The sequence below is a fragment of the Apteryx mantelli genome, chromosome 2 (assembly GCF_036417845.1).
Source record: "Apteryx mantelli isolate bAptMan1 chromosome 2, bAptMan1.hap1, whole genome shotgun sequence".
NCBI classification, from domain to species: domain Eukaryota; kingdom Metazoa; phylum Chordata; class Aves; order Apterygiformes; family Apterygidae; genus Apteryx; species Apteryx mantelli.
This window is the reverse complement of record NC_089979.1, coordinates 31,819,146-31,836,028: the sequence shown is the minus strand read 5'-3', so window position 1 is coordinate 31,836,028 and position 16,883 is coordinate 31,819,146. Positions and strand designations below refer to the sequence as shown.

The window sequence follows — 16,883 nt, the reverse complement described above, 5'->3', positions numbered from 1 at the left end:
TGTAACTCCAGTCAGGGCTAAAAACATAAAACTAACATCTTTGTCCATAAGACAGATATCTAACTGCAAAGTTTATCTCAGCTCATTGAATTTAATTGCTGTTAGGATAAAAGCAGACTGTGACAATTTATAGGTTATTTATTCCTGAGACTTTTCAGTGAATGCTCTGTCCCTGCATCAAATTGCATCCATTTAGTTACTGGTTATACTGGAAGTACCTGAAAAAAACCGGGATCTACTAGAACAGGAAGGTTACATATTAGCTGTACTGCATATAGATTTTAACTGATATTTCTATCTCTAGCAGTACTCCAAAGAAATCTCACTTCCTCTTTCTCAAGGGGCTAAATTTATAAGACTGACATATGGGGCAGTGGGAGGACGAGAGATAGAATAGACACTTCTAAGGATCAAACATCTAGTGGCAGATCAATGAACATTTTTCAGCTTTCTCTATTTAAACCATCATAACTTTCACTCTCTGCTCTGCTGATCCTAAGTGTGCAGGTTGGGCAACAGTTGCAGAAGAGGCTCAGAGACAAGTATGTATGAGAGGGAGAAGAGAAAAGATGTCAGGAAACAGATACTGAACCACATACATACTGTTAATTCAGCTGCTACGATACTGATTTATACCTGATTCCTACCTTATCCAACTGCCTCAAAAACAGACTAGAAGAACTGCTGTAAAAAAGGTATCGAACAAGTCACAGCAACTTAGCCATGACTCAGCCACGTCTGTCCATCTTACAGGATTGCCAGAAACTGGACTGCAAAGGGAAATACCACTTCCTCCATCTGACTACCAAGGGAAAGGTTTCTTGCAGTGACAGTTTTGGGGAGTGTCTTCCATGGGGTTTGGGACCTATTCTGAAAACCACCTAAATCAATGAAAGACTTTCAGATGACCTCATGACTCTTTAGAGCTGATCTCTTCAGTATTTTTTAAAACATATGGGTATTCAAAAACAGTATTCAACACTAACAGTGCCTCCTACATGAGATTACTATAAATCTAATTTTGCACAGGCTTGTTCTTGGTCAAGACATGACATAGATGTTTAAGTTCTTAGCCCATTTTTCTTTTGGAACGCAAGTATTTTCTTATCAGGTGGAGAAAAGGGTTTGGTTTCTTTGACCCATCGTACAGTTCAGGTCCATTCAAGTTAGGTTTAGATCCAGGTTGTCACCTGGATGTAAAATACACATTTTTGCAGATTTTAGTCTTTGAAATGCAGCTTTAGCTTACACGAGTAATTTTAAAATTGCATTTACTGGAATCATGTTGAATAGTATTTTAAATTAAATACTTGATGATGAGCATGGATAATGACCCCCCCAAATTTCTGAACAATAACAGCAGTCCATTGATGCAAAAACCTTGAGTAACTCTTGTATCTGGTAAATGAAAATCTCCTCCATCTCACAGAGGGACTGAGGAAGCACTCTGTCTCTGTAAGAAAGATTACAATCCATGTGACTGGGGGACAACATGCACATATGGGATCTTATTAGCTGTTCTTGGCTTCCTCCAGATCATGTGTTCCAAAAGCAGAAAAAAAAAATCATGACTTCTCCCTCATATTTCCTACATTTTATTTCCTTTTATCCATATTAAAAGCCACTGTCAGACTCCAGGAAGCAAATAGTTTAAGAGCCATGACTTTCCAAAAATCAACTGGCATTCTGCAAAAAAAGGCAGCAGTCTTTCTTGCAGGGCAGACCACATAACTTTTATTCACTCATGCGCTGCAAGCCAAGGTTGGGCACTCACAGGCATATCCCATCATGTGCTCAGACATATCGCTGGCTCTGCGAGCCCATTTATCCAGTGGCAATGAGTTCCACAGTCTAATTATGCTGTGTGTGAATAAGTACTCCCTTATATTTATTTCAACTATGGCTTTACTGTGGTTTCCATCACACCTAGAATGACACAAAACGTGTCCCAACACTTAAGAGTAATAACAAGTTATAAAGCAGAACTTTGGCTAAAACAATTAAGAAAAGAAAAAAAAAATCCCTCCACAATTCCCCCACCCACCCATTTTCTACAATGAAATCACGTTTTAACCACTGCGCTGTCCCTAAAGCTACGCTAGCCATTCTCTTTTAATGTTTCCTAGCAGGGTTACCACCAGCACAGCTCCAGATGAGCCACCAGTGTGTTGTCTAACCGTCCTCAGAATAGCCAGAAGTAAGTTACTGCTGCTTTGAAACAGAATTACATTAGAAAAAGTCTGTCTCTTATTAGCTAGGCAGAGTACTGGAAACACCAGCAGCTAGTTGTAAAACTTTATTTGTATCCAGAATTCCAAAGCCATTATTTAATTTGTTTGGAAAAAATGTAACTTGAAAAAAAAGCCAACAAAATAATTAAATAAGAAGACGTGTTTGTTATTAAAGATCCATAAAAATGCAAGTAGGCTTGAAATCCAAAGGATCTGAAAATTAACACTGAAAGCACATAAAAAGAAAAGCATACTGAATAGGGCTGGCTGGAAAACAGCAATTCCATTTTACTAAACATTTCAAGGCTTTGAAATTTGTTTTTGTTCCCATATGAAGCAAAAATGAGACTTTTTGAATGTTTTCATGAAATGAAAATGAGAGAGAGAGTATTCACTCCCTCTGGACCTGAAAAAATCTTCCTAACAAAATTGTATCCAAAATAGATAATGTTTCCATGAAACATTCTGGTTCTGATGAAACAGCATTTTCAACAGGAAAAAAAATAAGTGTCAGCAAAAATATCACAGCCATTCTAATACCAAAGGTTTATCTACATAGGACACTTGCACCAGAGTAAATTATGTTGGGAATTGAACCAATTTAAGGCCATTTATATAGCTCCCCATGCAAATGCCATACCACTTTCCTTAAAAAGATATTCTGTAAGATAACTGATCTCTATAAAGTTTTTTTCTTGATTAACTAAAGATATTTTATTTAAAAAATGTTAAAGGAATCATAGAATTAGTGACATTAAACAGGTACCACAATTCAATTTGTTACTTATTTGGAGAGATTTTTCAATAAACCTGTGACATTCCTATTCTAAAATAAGAATGGTTTTGTGCTTCAGGAGATTTTTTTAAAGATGCTTAAACTGTGTTTCCAAAGCCCTATAGGTTTAACTGAATTAAGCTCTCATATATTAAGGAAAATTCTTTGCTTGAAATGTCATCCCAGACTGGACAGCAAAGTAGAGAAACATACTGTAATTAACAGTTTTGCAATGAAAGGGAAATAAACTAATGTTTTTAAGTCTTTGAATTTACTGAAGAGGAAGAAAATCTTTATCCTGTATGCAACATTTCATGAGGTAATTCTTCTCTATAACTTTCTTTGCTAAATGTGTACAGTATTTGTGTGTTAGTTTACCTATGCTGATTTTGGAGTATGGTTGGGTCAATCACTATCTGATCCAGGTGATGCCTACTTGATGCCCTGAATATGGCAATTAGAGCAGTTAACTGAACAAAGCCTGATTCAGTTGTTCCAACTGATTGCTGGAATAAATAAAATGGCACATCGCCTCTGCCTGCCACAGCACTTCAACACATTTTCCCATGAATTGTCCTCACCTTCCTCTTGTGGTTCTCTGCAAAATTTTCATTCCAGCTAAACAGCAGAATTTTCCTTCCCATCTCCTGCAATACTGTTCAATGCCTTCTGCAGAATTCAGCGATTGCAACTGTACTTCACTGAACATCCCATAGGCATCCTGGACAAGGAGGCATAACCTGCAAAACATTCCTCTGTTACTTCATTGCTTCTGTTCATCACAAACTAGTTAGCAAGTTTCTAAAAACTGTATTACAAGCTTCAGAACAGTGCTTGCAATACTACAATAACTAGAGAATTCCTACTAAATAGTGAATACTGGTATTGGTATAAGTAAACAAAATCAACAGCATTAAAGGTTTTCTTGCAAAGGCATACACATATATGTAGTATATATAAACATACAAATTCTGCTTAGAAGTAAACAAAGCAACATATTTCACATGTAAAATCACAAACACTGAAACTGGTAAAATGAATAAATATTACATTTTCACTAAACTTAAAAGAGTTCTGAGGATTCAAAAACAGTGAAATGTCAATTTTTTTTTCTTCTTTTTCAGAAACACCAACATGAAATTACAGATTAGTAAATTCAGTTTTTGGTATGAAGAAGCTCAGAGGAACTATTTTAAGGAGGTAATTAAAGAACCTGCTAAACAAACCATTTGATTAAAGCAATCTATGAGACCAAGGCTGGGAAGTATTGCTTAACCAACTTGCTGGCATTTCTAGAAGATATTACTGTCATAGCAGATAAAGCAAAATCAGTGGATGTCATACATTTAGATAGTTAAAAATGCATTTCACAAGGTTCTGCACCTGAGATGAGCAGCAATGATAGCACGAGTCATGGACCGCTGGGGGAAGGAGGCTGCAGTCTACAAGATTGGTTTAATTGCCCCAGAAAGAAGCAGTTAAGCATGGAAACTTTTCAAAAGGGAGACAAGAATTACCTCTGAGAGTAGCACAAGCATCTTTGTTTCTGACTAAAACTCAGGGATGCACTAGGCAGCAGACTTCTGTTCATTTTAAAAGTGCATGACAAAACTACCTCTTCACTGAGCAAGCCAACTCCAACTGCTTTGGGAGCACATCATGTAATGTATTAGATGCATCCCAAAAGCATCCAACAGTAGCTATTACTTCTTTATAATACACATTTAAAATGAAATGAGCTCGTGCACCTCTCTGGAAGAAAACCATGTATTTTCTTAGCAGGGAAGCTTAGGCACATGGAAGACCATTAATCACAGTTTCCTTGTTCATTACGAACTGTCTAACTTTGACTGGCTTAAAGGCTCAAGAGGGCCGTATCCTGCACATGCACCTCAAGCCTTTCCAGCATTAGCAACTACAAAGGCACCAGCTGAGAGCCCTCATTTTTCACATTCTGGTGCTGGTTTTGAGGGACAGGGAGCTGCAGGACTGAACACAAATGAAGGCTCCCATGTTTTCCCTGTATCTCTAGCTGTAGTGACATGTAGGCTGAAAAGGTATGTACCCTCAGCTCTGGGATGTGACATTCCCAGTCCAGAGAGTCAGTGACAAACCTGTGTCTTCAACAGCTCTATCACTCTTTTTATTTCCTGTATAAAACAATCAAGGGGATCCCTTGTGGATAAGTATCACAAGATCATCTCCAGCTCAACAGAACAAAGAGTATGTTGTGTTACAAACAAGATGGCCCAGAAGCAGAATAACTACGGTTGCCTGCCACTTTCCATCTTAGGACCCTTCAGTCACTTAAAAACCTCTGTGAAGCTTTAACTGATTGGACTGAAATTTCTCATTGTTTTCTTTGGAAAAACAGGGGTAATATGTTCTGGACATTTCTAAAAAACAGACTGAGGAGAACAGGGGGAAAAAAAGCAAACAGTTTTGCTTATGTTAACAAAACATTCAGTGATTGTTCATTGTGAAAAATCAGGCCTTCATATTTTGAAGCAAGCAAGGGCCAACTGAGTTTGTGTCTCAAATGTCTGAACTGTGTTCAGCAGCCTCTTAACTGTGAACTGATCACTGGAATTTCTCATATCTTTAGTGAGACATAACCAAATGCAAATAAGTCTCAGACTAGCTGGCACCAGGCTCACATTAAGTCTTCTGGGACATGTTAATTGCCCAAATAAAATTAACTTGGTTGGTGCTGAAGACATCAGTCACTAAAAGTACATTTTCCCAGTCCTTTTAAGCCAAGCAAAGAGCTGGCTGCTGTCAGACATGAAAGTCTGAACTTCCTGGTTTGCAACTTCCATGTTTCCATCCCTTCACTGGGGCAACACAAACAGCTAGGCTATGAAACTGATCTCACCAAAATAATACTACAGCCCCAAAATACCCCAGTTGTTGTCAGATCAGCTCCTTGAAAACAAACTCTGTGGAAGTGTTGTTCCAAATCAGATAACAGAAGTATAATCCAAATGGTGTGGAGAACTGCTTATAGGCAAGGACATATTTTCCAGGCTGGACTGGAAGTCTGAAGTTCCCACTCGAGCTGTCTAATGTATGCAGCATAAACATTGCAGGTCATATGACAGGAGAATGGTCGTCATATGACCATGCCATTGTTTGGAATATAGAAATAGAGGCAAAGTGTGTAATTTGAGCCTTACACCACTAATAATCTCATTTATACTAGTAACATGTTCATGATTATTGGCATAATGGAGAAACACAGAGCAGCAGAACCTCTTGCACCATGCTCCAAATGCTTTTGCCCTATTAGGACCATACATATGAGCAGACGTCCAATATACTATATTCACTCTACAGGTATCAAGGGTAGTTATGGTTTCCCCAATATGCATTTAAAATGAAATGAACATATCCACTCACTTGGAAGACAGAATTCGTCAGTGAAACTTCAGACGCACAATTTTAGACTAAAAGATAAGAAACATCCCAAACTAATTCTATGAATGGAACTTTATGAACAAATGTTCCCTGCTTCAACACTGTTTAACAAAAAGTTCAAATGAAAGAATGACGAAAACTTGAAATATTCTTAACAGCATTTGATCTGTCTCACACTAGTTAAATAGCTAATGCTATAGATACTTTAATGAGTGAAAACTGATTTTCCTACTTAATGGCTACAATGAAATCAGGTGAACTATACAACAGAGTTCAGCAATGCATTCAGAGGGTTATTCTCATGTTCTCTGCAACTGCTTCCATTCTTACAGATTTCACACATGCTGTTGGCATCGCTGCCAATGGCACATAGGTCAGAGTGGCTTTCAGGGGCTGTTGAGTCAAGGCCTTAATTTCTCTTCCTTAATTTCACTTTATTCCCAGAAAAGTGGATTTGTATTATTTTCTCACATTACAGTGTTGCTCCCATATTGCAGCAAATGTTCTTGCAAATTAAGTTTTACCAGCAAGTCTAACAGTGATTAAAGCAACATATTGTCACACTATTCCCCCCCCCCCTTTGAAGCTAATTACAGGAAGAAAACCCACATCTAAATTACGAGACAAGCTGCAAATCCAAAAAGAGTATTTGCCCCCAGGAAGTCACAAAATCACAGAATGGTTGAGGTTGGAAGGGACCTCTGGAGATCATCTAGTCCAACCCCCCTGCTCAAGCAGGGTCACCTAGAGCACGTTGCACAGGATTGCATCCAGGCGTGTTTTGAATATCTCCAGAGAAGGAGACTCCACAACCTCTCTGGGCAACCTGTTCCAGTGCTCTGTCACCCTCACAGTGAAAGAGTTTTTCCTCATGTTCAGATGGAAGTGTCTGTGTTTCAGTTTGTGCCCATTGCCTCGCGTCCTGTCGTTGGGCACTACTGAAAAGAGTCTGGCCCCATCCTCTTGACACCCTCCCTTCAGATACTTGTACACATTAATAAGATCTCCTCTCAGCCTTCTCTTCTCTAGGCTAAACAGGCCCAGCTCTCTCAGTCTTTCCTCGTAAGAGAGATGCTCCAGTCCCCTAATCATCTTTGTAGCCCTTCGCTGGACTTGCTCCAGTAGTGCCACATCCCTCTTGTACTGGGGAGCCCAGAACTGGACACAGCACTCCAGATGTGGCCTCCCCAGGGCTGAGTAGAGGGGGAGGATCACCTCCCTCAGCCTGCTGGCAACGCTCTTCCTGATGCACCCCAGGATACCATTGGCCTTCTTGGCCACAAGGACACATTGCTGCCTCATGCTTAACTTGGTGTCCACCAGCACTCCCAGGTCCTTCTCAGCAGAGCTGCTTTCCAGGAGGTCAGCCCCCAACCCGTACTGGTGCCGGGGGTTATTCCTCCCTAGGTGCAGGACCCTGCACTTGCCTTTGTTGAACTTCAGGAGGTTCCTCTCCGCCCACCTCTCCAGCCTGTCCAGGTCTCTCTGAATGGCAGCACAGCCCTCTGGTGTATCGGCCACTCCTCCCAGTTTTGTATCGTCAGCAAACTTGCTGAGGGTGCACTCTGTCCCTTCCTCCAGGTCATTGATGAAGAAGTTGAACAAGACTGGACCCAGTACTGACCCCTGGGGGACACCGCTAGCTATGGGCTGCCAACTAGACTCTGCGCCACTGAGCACGACCCTCTGAGCTCTGCCATTCAGCCAGTTCTCAAGCCACCTCACTGTCCACTCATCTAGCCCACACTTCCTGAGCTTGTCTATGAGCATGTTATGGGAGACAGTGTCAAAAGCCTTGCTGAAGTCTAGGTAGACAACATCCACTGCTCTCCCCTCATCTACCCAGCCAGTCATTCCATCAGAGAAGGCTATCAGATTGGTTAAGCATGATTTCCCCTTGGTGAAGCCATGCTGACTCCTCCTGATCACCTTCTTGTCCTCCACATGCTTGGAGATGGCCTCCAGGATGAGCTGCTCCATCACCTTTCCAGGGATGCAGATGAGGCTGACTGGCCTGTAGTTCCCTGGGTCCTCCTTCTTGCCCGTTTTGAAGACTGGGGTGACATTGGCTTTCTTCCAGTCCTCAGGCACCTCTCCTGTTCTCCATGACCTTTCAAAGATGATGGAGAGTGGCTTAGCAATAACGTCCGCCAGCTCCCTCAGCACTCGTGGGTGCATCCCATCGGGGCCCATGGATTTGTGGGTGTCAAGTTTGCTTAAATGATCTCTAACCCGATCCTCCTCGATCAAGGGAAAGTCCTCCTTTCTCCAGACTTTCTCTCTTGCCTCCAGGGTCTGGGGTTCCTGAGGGCTGGCCTGAGCAGTAAAGACTGAAGCAAAGAAGGCATTCAGTAACTCTGCCTTCTCTGCATCCTTCCTCACCAGGGCACCCGCCCCATTCAGCAGTGGGCCCCCATTTTCCCTAGTCTTTCTCTTGCTACTGATGTATTTGAAGAAGCCCTTCTTGTTGTCCTTGACATCTCTTGCCAGATTTAATTCCAAATGGGCCTTAGCCTTCCTCGTCGCATCCCTGCATACTCTGACATCGTTCCTATATTCCTCCCAAGTGGCCTGTCCCCCTTTCCACTTTCTGTAGACTTCCTTCTTCTGGTTGAGTTTTGCCAGGAGCTCCTTGCTCATCCATGCAGGTCTCCTACCTCCTTTGCTTGACTTCCTACTCATAGGGATGCACCGCTCTAGAGCCTGGAGGAAGTGATGTTTGAATATTAACCAGCTCTCTTGAACCCCCCTTCCTTCAAGTCAGCATTTATTATTTGTGTGCACATCTATGGCAAAACATTTTTCTATAAAATGCAGCATTTGTACTGAATAAGTTAATCAGCTAAAACCAGCCTTCATTACTGGCTTGCCAGTATGCATACTACTGAACTATTCGACAAGAGAAGGGGAACATCACTGTTTTTATCAGTGCTGTTTGTGGTAGGGAGGAAATAAGGACCATCTTTCTTTTTTGGACAACAAGATGTGTAGCCCTGCATAAGAACTGAATTATAAAGATGGCTTTGGAAACAGCAGTTCCTCATGCAAAGGAATGGAGAATTCATTTCAGGACCAAGGGGTGGCGTGAAGGCCAGGAGAGGAGTGCCTGTGGCAGATGCAGAGTAAGGAAAGGGTGAAGTGTGACTCACTGGTAATAACAAAGGGGGCGAGGATAGAGAATGATAAGAAGTGAGGCAGAGATTAGCCTTTCTTTCTTTCTTTTAAGTAATGACACAGTAAGTCTCATGCTAAAGCTTGGGAAGATTTTGTTAATTTGCTAATAGCCAGGAGCAAGGATGGGGGGAGGGGAAAGATGAGGCTGATTACTCTGCATTATTTCTATGACTGTGCTGATATTTAGGACAAAATGTTTCCCAGTGGAAGTCTGGAGAGGATTACAGGATTACACTGCCATGCCCTTCTCCTAGTTAGTCACTCCTTATGGGGAAAGAGTAGAACTTTCTTTTACTATTACTTTTATTATGCATGAAAAATCATACAGATCCACAGCTGCTGCCCTGTCAGGCAGCTGACTTTCTGGAGAAGTAAGAATGGGAAAAATTTTCAGTTTATGCCTATGTCAACAGTCACTTTCCAGCTTCCTCAATGGCCAGTGGGAAGGAATAAGCAAAGGAACACCTGGTTGAGGAAGAGATGATGAACGCAGGGAAGCCAGAACTGTGATGGCCTTTACTGTCTCTTGTGAAAACAAGCAGCAGAGATTTGTCTTTAAAAATCTTAACTAACAAATAATTGTTCTACCCTAGGAGAGGAGGACAACCATGTGGACCACACCAGCTTTCACACCTTCATAGTTAAGATGTCCAGTACAGTGTAAGCAAGACGGTGTAAGCAAGACAGACAAACAGACAAATGCAACATCCTTCACAGTGCTCGGAAGGGACTTCACTAGTTACTGTTTCTTTGGAAGGGAGAGAAAAGGCGCAATCAGGGAAATGCCTGCAAACTAGCTGAATTACATTAACTCTGATATTTGTTCCTTCTTTATCTGAACCATCCAAGAGGCAGCTGTGGCTCCTTTGTTTGTCAGAAGGACTTCTTATCTCTCTGAGGCGCGGTTCTAGTAGAGGCATAAAGCACACATACATAAACACACACAAACAAAACTCCCCTCTCCCTTAATCACCAGAGGCACAACACTCTACCTACACAATTCCAATTCAGCAACTTGTCTGGTCAAGTCTCAAGGTGGAGCTGATTAACTCCTGCTAACATGGCTTGGATTCAAATTGTAACCTGTAGGACACCACCCTGCCAGGGTTTAACGTAACACTACCTTACGCAGACCTTGCATTCAGCATACCTGTATTTCTGCTGAAAAATCAAAGCTCAGAGCACACAAAGGGGCAACTATCTACTTTTTTGTTGACCCGTAACACCATAAGGATTTTCCTGTAAAAGGCACCATATTCACTGGCTCACAAAATGTTTCACGTCTCCATTTCATGTTTCCTGTTTCCAACAGTACGTCCCTGCTGCCATCTTCTTTTTCCCCTCAAGTTTCAGACCACTCTGTTCTAAAATCCATGCCATTTGCTGTCAGGAAATAGCCAGAGAAGCCCTACAGAGCTTCAATAACTACAACTTGAATGATAGAAATAAAAATTAATGACACAATGTCATTGACTAGCGCTTTTAATACTTAGGTCACCGAAGTACACAGGTAGCAAGGAGAACAAGAGGACCACTGCTTCCAGTTTATAGAAGGGGGACATCCAGCTCAAAGCAGAGTCCTAATCACAGCTCCCTCCAAGCACAGACACCTTGAGCACCCAAACTGCTGCTCTGGTTTAAAGTACTGAGATGATCAAAATGGTAATCATTTGCCTTGAGAACAGAAGGTTTAAAATCACTTAAAAGTAGAGTTTATGATCATGTACACTTTCATTAGACAACTATGGGAGCACCCAGAAGGAAAAAAAAAGGGGAAGACAGTTCAAGAATGCTGACCCTGGTAGAGAGGGAACAGAGCACACAGTCAACATCAGATCTGCAAGTTCTCTCCAGCTAGAGCCAGTCTGTCTTACAAAAGTATTGGCGGAAGCTGCACATGTGACAGGAATATCACCAGGGAAATAAGCAAGTCTTATCTCAGCATCTGAAATAGAAAATATGTAAGAGAGGCCTCCCCAGTCTCAGGAAAAGAATAATTTTTGCAGGCACTTCTTAACATATGCATTACAGAGTATTTATATAACACATTTTGCAAATAACTCACTACAGTAACTATGCCAAATCCATAATTTTCTATTTTCCTAGTTGTTAATTACATTTTTATACCTACATTAAAAATGAAAAAGAGTGAGGGGGTTATAAAATAACTTTAGATTATTTTTATTCACTTCCTTGAATAGTCAATTACTTCAGCACAAACTGGAAAATCGAATGCAACTTCCACGAGATCTTTCATCAGTCTCCCACTGATGATTGCTTTTTCCATTTCTTCATTCAGGTTAATTCTTCCACCTACTACTTTCTGCCTATGACTTAAAGAAGCAATACTTATGTGGGAAACTGCTGTTGTGCATAGGAAGAGACCTGTATGGGCCAAGCATATCAGCATGACTGCCTTTTGAATGCAGAACATGCACGTACTGTGTGGAGCTCAGGAGCATTTTAAATTTTCCTACTCAAAATGTCAAACACTGACTGCGGGGTGGGAAGCAAATATAACTTCGAGGGAATGGGTGTAGCACAAAAACAGAGAACTTTTGATACTTGCAATGAAACCAATGGCTTCAGACTTGACAACTTTTCTGCACAAAACATTTTTTCTATGAAGTTTTTATATGGCACTAAATGAACTGTTTAAACTCCCCAGCCCACACTGTCTCTAAGCGCATTTTCCAAACATTAAACTGCTGATGTGTATATTTTATTTGCATGCAAAATTTTACGCAAAAGTAAACAAAACATTTACAATGATAAAAGGACATTCCTGTTGTCCACCCAAACACAATATGGAGCCAAAGCTATAATTTCATACAGTTACAGAGCTGCTTTTGACAAATATTTTCGCTATCATCTGATTGCTTCAGTTATCTCATATTCCTAAAGGAATATTAAAATTTTTCTATATTAATAGTTTTCACTGAAAATAATTATACCATATAAACAAAAATTTATAGTAATAGTTGGTCTGGGAGATACAGAAAATTAAGGAAAATAACTTCCTAAATACTGGCTAAAAGCCTGGATAAGGTTCAGCCTCAACAAACCAGGAAGGCCCCCTTCCCCACCAATTACCTACACATCTTCCCCTTACTGTGCTGAAACTGCACGTAATTTATGTTCATTTTTCTAAGATATACTCCATTCAGTTTGTTACATAAACAGAAAAAGATTTTGGGTGGTAACAGAAAAAGCAAGTACATTAGATCATCCCAGCTCGTTTCAGACTCACTATGCTGGTAGCAAGGATGCTGCTCATGCTCCTCAGGTTCCTCAGTGTCCCCAGCACCATCACTTCATCACAGAATCCCATTGCAATCACTTGCTTATTTCATTACAAGATTCAGAGAAAATAAGATTTTTCTGTACCTCATGATTTCCTAAGCAAGGGGAAAAGTGTACATTTAAGAAAATTAAAGACTCAGTCGAAAACTGCAAGTCTCTGTTATGGATGATGTCCAATAGAAAAATCCTGTTCCAAATATAACATGTAATTACCATCCAGCCACTTAAAGTACTTATCTATGAATCTGAGGAGGGGTTCTTTGTTTATTTTTATTATCTTAAGACTTTTTAATTACTGTTTTGGCATCCAAGAATTCCAACAGTCGGTGAGGTACTGCCAAAAGATCTTCTCTTTGCAAGGTGCTCAGCACCCTCCTTTCTAAGAAAATCAGCATTAAACTGCTGGTTCTGGCAACATTTCACATCATGTTTGCTGTGATATGTTTTCTTCACGCCTCATCTCCTTATACATAAAAAGCAAAATAAAAGCCTTGTCTTCAAAGGGTGATCTGAAAACAATAGCTGAATAATATGATGATAACTAGGAGGACAGGTCCAAAAAGTCTATTCTATACGCTGGATGCCATTTAAGTTGGGGGAGGAGGCTACATACATATATATAGTGGGCTTGCAGTAGCAACCTATTCCTTCTGAGCTACAGGATTCAGAGAAGTCTGAACTCCTCCATGGCTAGCACTCGACAGAATGACAGCATCTGGAATGAAGCAAGAACACTGCAGCAGCAGTAGTGGTGTTGCTTATCTTTCAAGAACATAGTATTTGTGGATTCACTAGATTTACTTCTAAACCACATGGACTATGAATGGGCTCCTAAAAGATTTTATTTAAAAAAAAAAACATGAAGTGAGCACTAAAAAAAAAAGAACTGCTCATTTTGGAAGGCACAGAACATCCTAAAATGCATTCCTGACAGTATAGCATTACACATGTGCTTCTTCAGTGTATGTGCAAGGTAAATGAAATATTGTAACACTGCAGGATTTCTTAGGGAGCTGCTGTATTGAATAAGATGTTCTGCTGTTTCCATGTCACATCACCTCACTGAAATAGTAAAAAAAAAAAAACAACCCCCCCCCCCACCAAACAGCAGAACAAAGAGCAAAGAAGAAAAGCAGAAGTGAAAGCTTGCTGGGGATCCTTCTCCGGCAGAAAGGCAACTTTCTGTTCTTCCTTGGAGGGTCTGCTGTTTCTGCGTTCCCCCCCGCTGTTTTTCTTTCTTGGCTGTGTTTCATAGGTGCGTTTCTAACGGAGGGAGCGGCAGCGGGTCGGTGCGCGCACGCCGCATGTTTACGAGAGTTATGGTAGCAGTTCTCAGCAGCCCATGGAGAATTCTAGGAAACGGCCGCTGTTATTGCTCTGCGGGTCAGTGTCAGCTCGCGTCAGGCTGCAGGGCTCGGCGGCTCGCCGCGGCTCGCGCTCGGGCTCGGGCGCTGGCCGGCGGCCGCGCGGGGAGCGGGGAGCGACGCGCCCGGCGGGCGCTGCGAGGGGGCGGGCTGCCTTCCCGGCCCTCCACCAACCGCCGCACGCCGCATTATGATAAACACCACGCTGGAAACCAGATACAACAGTACATTGTGTTCTTCTCCTGAAAAACAACCAGACTTCTGCTCTCTTAAAGTAAACAGTTAATCCTGTTTATCTTTTTTTTTTCTCTCCCCCCTCCTTGATGAGTTGCTAACAGAACAATCTCTTCTGCAAAGCAAATGAGAGGTTTGTCCCTTAAATTCATAGCGATTTTCTCTTTTCTCTGAGGGGAAAAGAAATCCAATTCAATATGTAAACTTTCTACTATCGGCAAACAGTGTGGAATAACAATCTTTCTTGGCTTAAACTGACTTAACAAAGTGATGCCAAAACTGAATGAGACCTTTCCCTCACATATTTTATTTTGGAAAACTGAAGTCCCAAACAGAGTGCGCTATTCATCTCATTTAACTATTCCTTTTCTGACAAGAAAAAGCAAAATTGGTTAAAAAAACCTGGGATATGTGGTGTCCTTGCAGCCTGATTAAACAGTGCATCATATGGACAGATTAGCTAACGAAATTGGGGGCTCTTCTCAGCTTTGCTGTGTGAGGGGGGGGGAAAGAGAAGTCAGAATCATGTATGCAATCGACTGAAAGTGAAGTAATAAACTATTATTCTCCTTTTCAAAGTATATACTCACTGTGCAAATTCATGATAGCCCTGACTTTGCATATTAAGGATGATTAATTAGCAAGCAGATGGAATTGATTATCTTGTTTTGCTGGAGTCACCACATTCTACCTATTAACTACTTATTACTGGGGAGTCCAACTAAGTCTACTAAAACCTACAAGCTTTTCTAAAGGGAATTCTAATTTTTAGCACTAAGGAATTTAAACAGTACTGAAAGTCAATAATGAAAGTGTTCTTAACATCCCCAGTCAGTAAAAGTTTGTTGATTTAGCTATTTATAATCACCAAAATATATGATTTGCAAAACTGAAGGAGGAGAAGGAAAATACTCTGTTTCCTTGTTTTATTTTTACTCATCTTGCAAGCTCGGAGTCTGATTCTGGGTTTTCTGTGCAACCAATGTCATCAAGTGCAAAAATGTAAAATCAGGTCTTGGTCAGTAACTAAAGGGGAGGCTCATTTTCAGATAAATTAAGTTTGAATATTTTACACAATAAATTTTTATATTTTAAAGCTTTTTTTCATTGAGATCTGAATTAATTTCGCATTTCTTTTTAAATCCTCTGCAACAACTGCTGAATTAACTTGGCTCTCGTGATTTCTAAAGTGACCGAACAGAACAAAGCAATCCTATTTCCCCTTATAGAAACTGAACTCGGGAGGCAGCAATCAGCACGCCACGGCCAGATTCTGACCTAAACAACCATCGCATAGGAGCGGTGTAGGGTTTATTCCCCCCAATCCACCGCTTAACCCACTGTGGTCTCCAGCCAAGACTGGAAGAGCAAGTATGCCTCCAGCCAAGACTGGAAGAGCCAGTATTGGTAGGACATGATTGCTGTTGAAAACTTCATCTTGCTCCACGGGCACTCTGTCATTTAACCTCCTTCCTCCCAATGCTGCGACCTGCGCAGGAGAAGCAGTCGCCCTCTTAGGACTCTTGAATTTCGCCCATCAAATTTCTCCCAAACTGACTCACGGTCTACAACACTTTAAAGGACCTCATGTAGGCCAAGACGATACAGCCGGGAGCAGAGTAGTTATCAGCTGCAGCACGGTAGGGGAGAGGCAAAGTACTGCAGTAAAGCTTCTCCCTCAGGAAGCCAGAGGAGAACATGGTGGTGCTGTGGTCTCTGCCTCTTGGAGAAACTCCTGTGCACAGGAGGAGAAGCAGTAAATCTAAGTAGTTTAGGCTGCAGATACAATCCACATACAAAGGAAGATTTCCCGTTGATTCTCCCCACATTTTGACCCCGTGCTGGGTGGCCACCATCTCACGCCCTATTTCAGGAGGGACTGTCTCAGCTGAAAGGAATGCAGACAAGAGATGAATTGACGGGAGATCATTGGGAGATGAAGCAACAGCAGGAGGAAAATGTAGAAGGTGAAGAAAACAAAGATCAGGAGGAAATGTTCTGATATTACCTCTTTTCCACTTCCTTTCTCACACCTTGCTCTTCTCTGTATTTCTGGTAGTTAAGAGATTAGGGGGAAAAATGCTCGTCTGTGGCAACACTAGTGTAATTCTACAAATGAAATATGAGCATTACTGAGAGAGAACATTCTTCCCAGACAGGCTTGGAATTTTTAGATCAGAAATTGCCAATTAAAAAAATATATATCTGAAAGTGTGGATGTCAACAATTTTTTCAGTTTGAAAATAAAAAATAAAAGATTTTTTTTACACCTTACATGTTCCCATTGAAATTTTCAAATTAGAAATCCCATTTTTCCTATTTAGGTTTATAAATTACTTTTAAAGAAACAGTAAGTTTGGCCATTATCCAAAATTCACTCAAAAA

General features: G+C 41.1%; 1 protein-coding gene across 7 annotated transcripts in view; it reads right to left on the bottom strand.

Annotated features, from left to right (window-relative positions):
- Positions 1 to 16,883, bottom strand: part of SPIDR (scaffold protein involved in DNA repair) — a 216,169-nt gene that overhangs the window by 23,261 nt on the left and 176,025 nt on the right. For all 7 annotated transcript variants that reach the window (XM_067290441.1, XM_067290440.1, XM_067290438.1 and 4 more), the window contains exon 11: positions 3,588 to 3,746. In XM_067290441.1, coding sequence (XP_067146542.1) covers positions 3,588 to 3,746 — 159 coding nt within the window. The remainder of the gene's footprint in view (positions 1 to 3,587; positions 3,747 to 16,883) is intronic.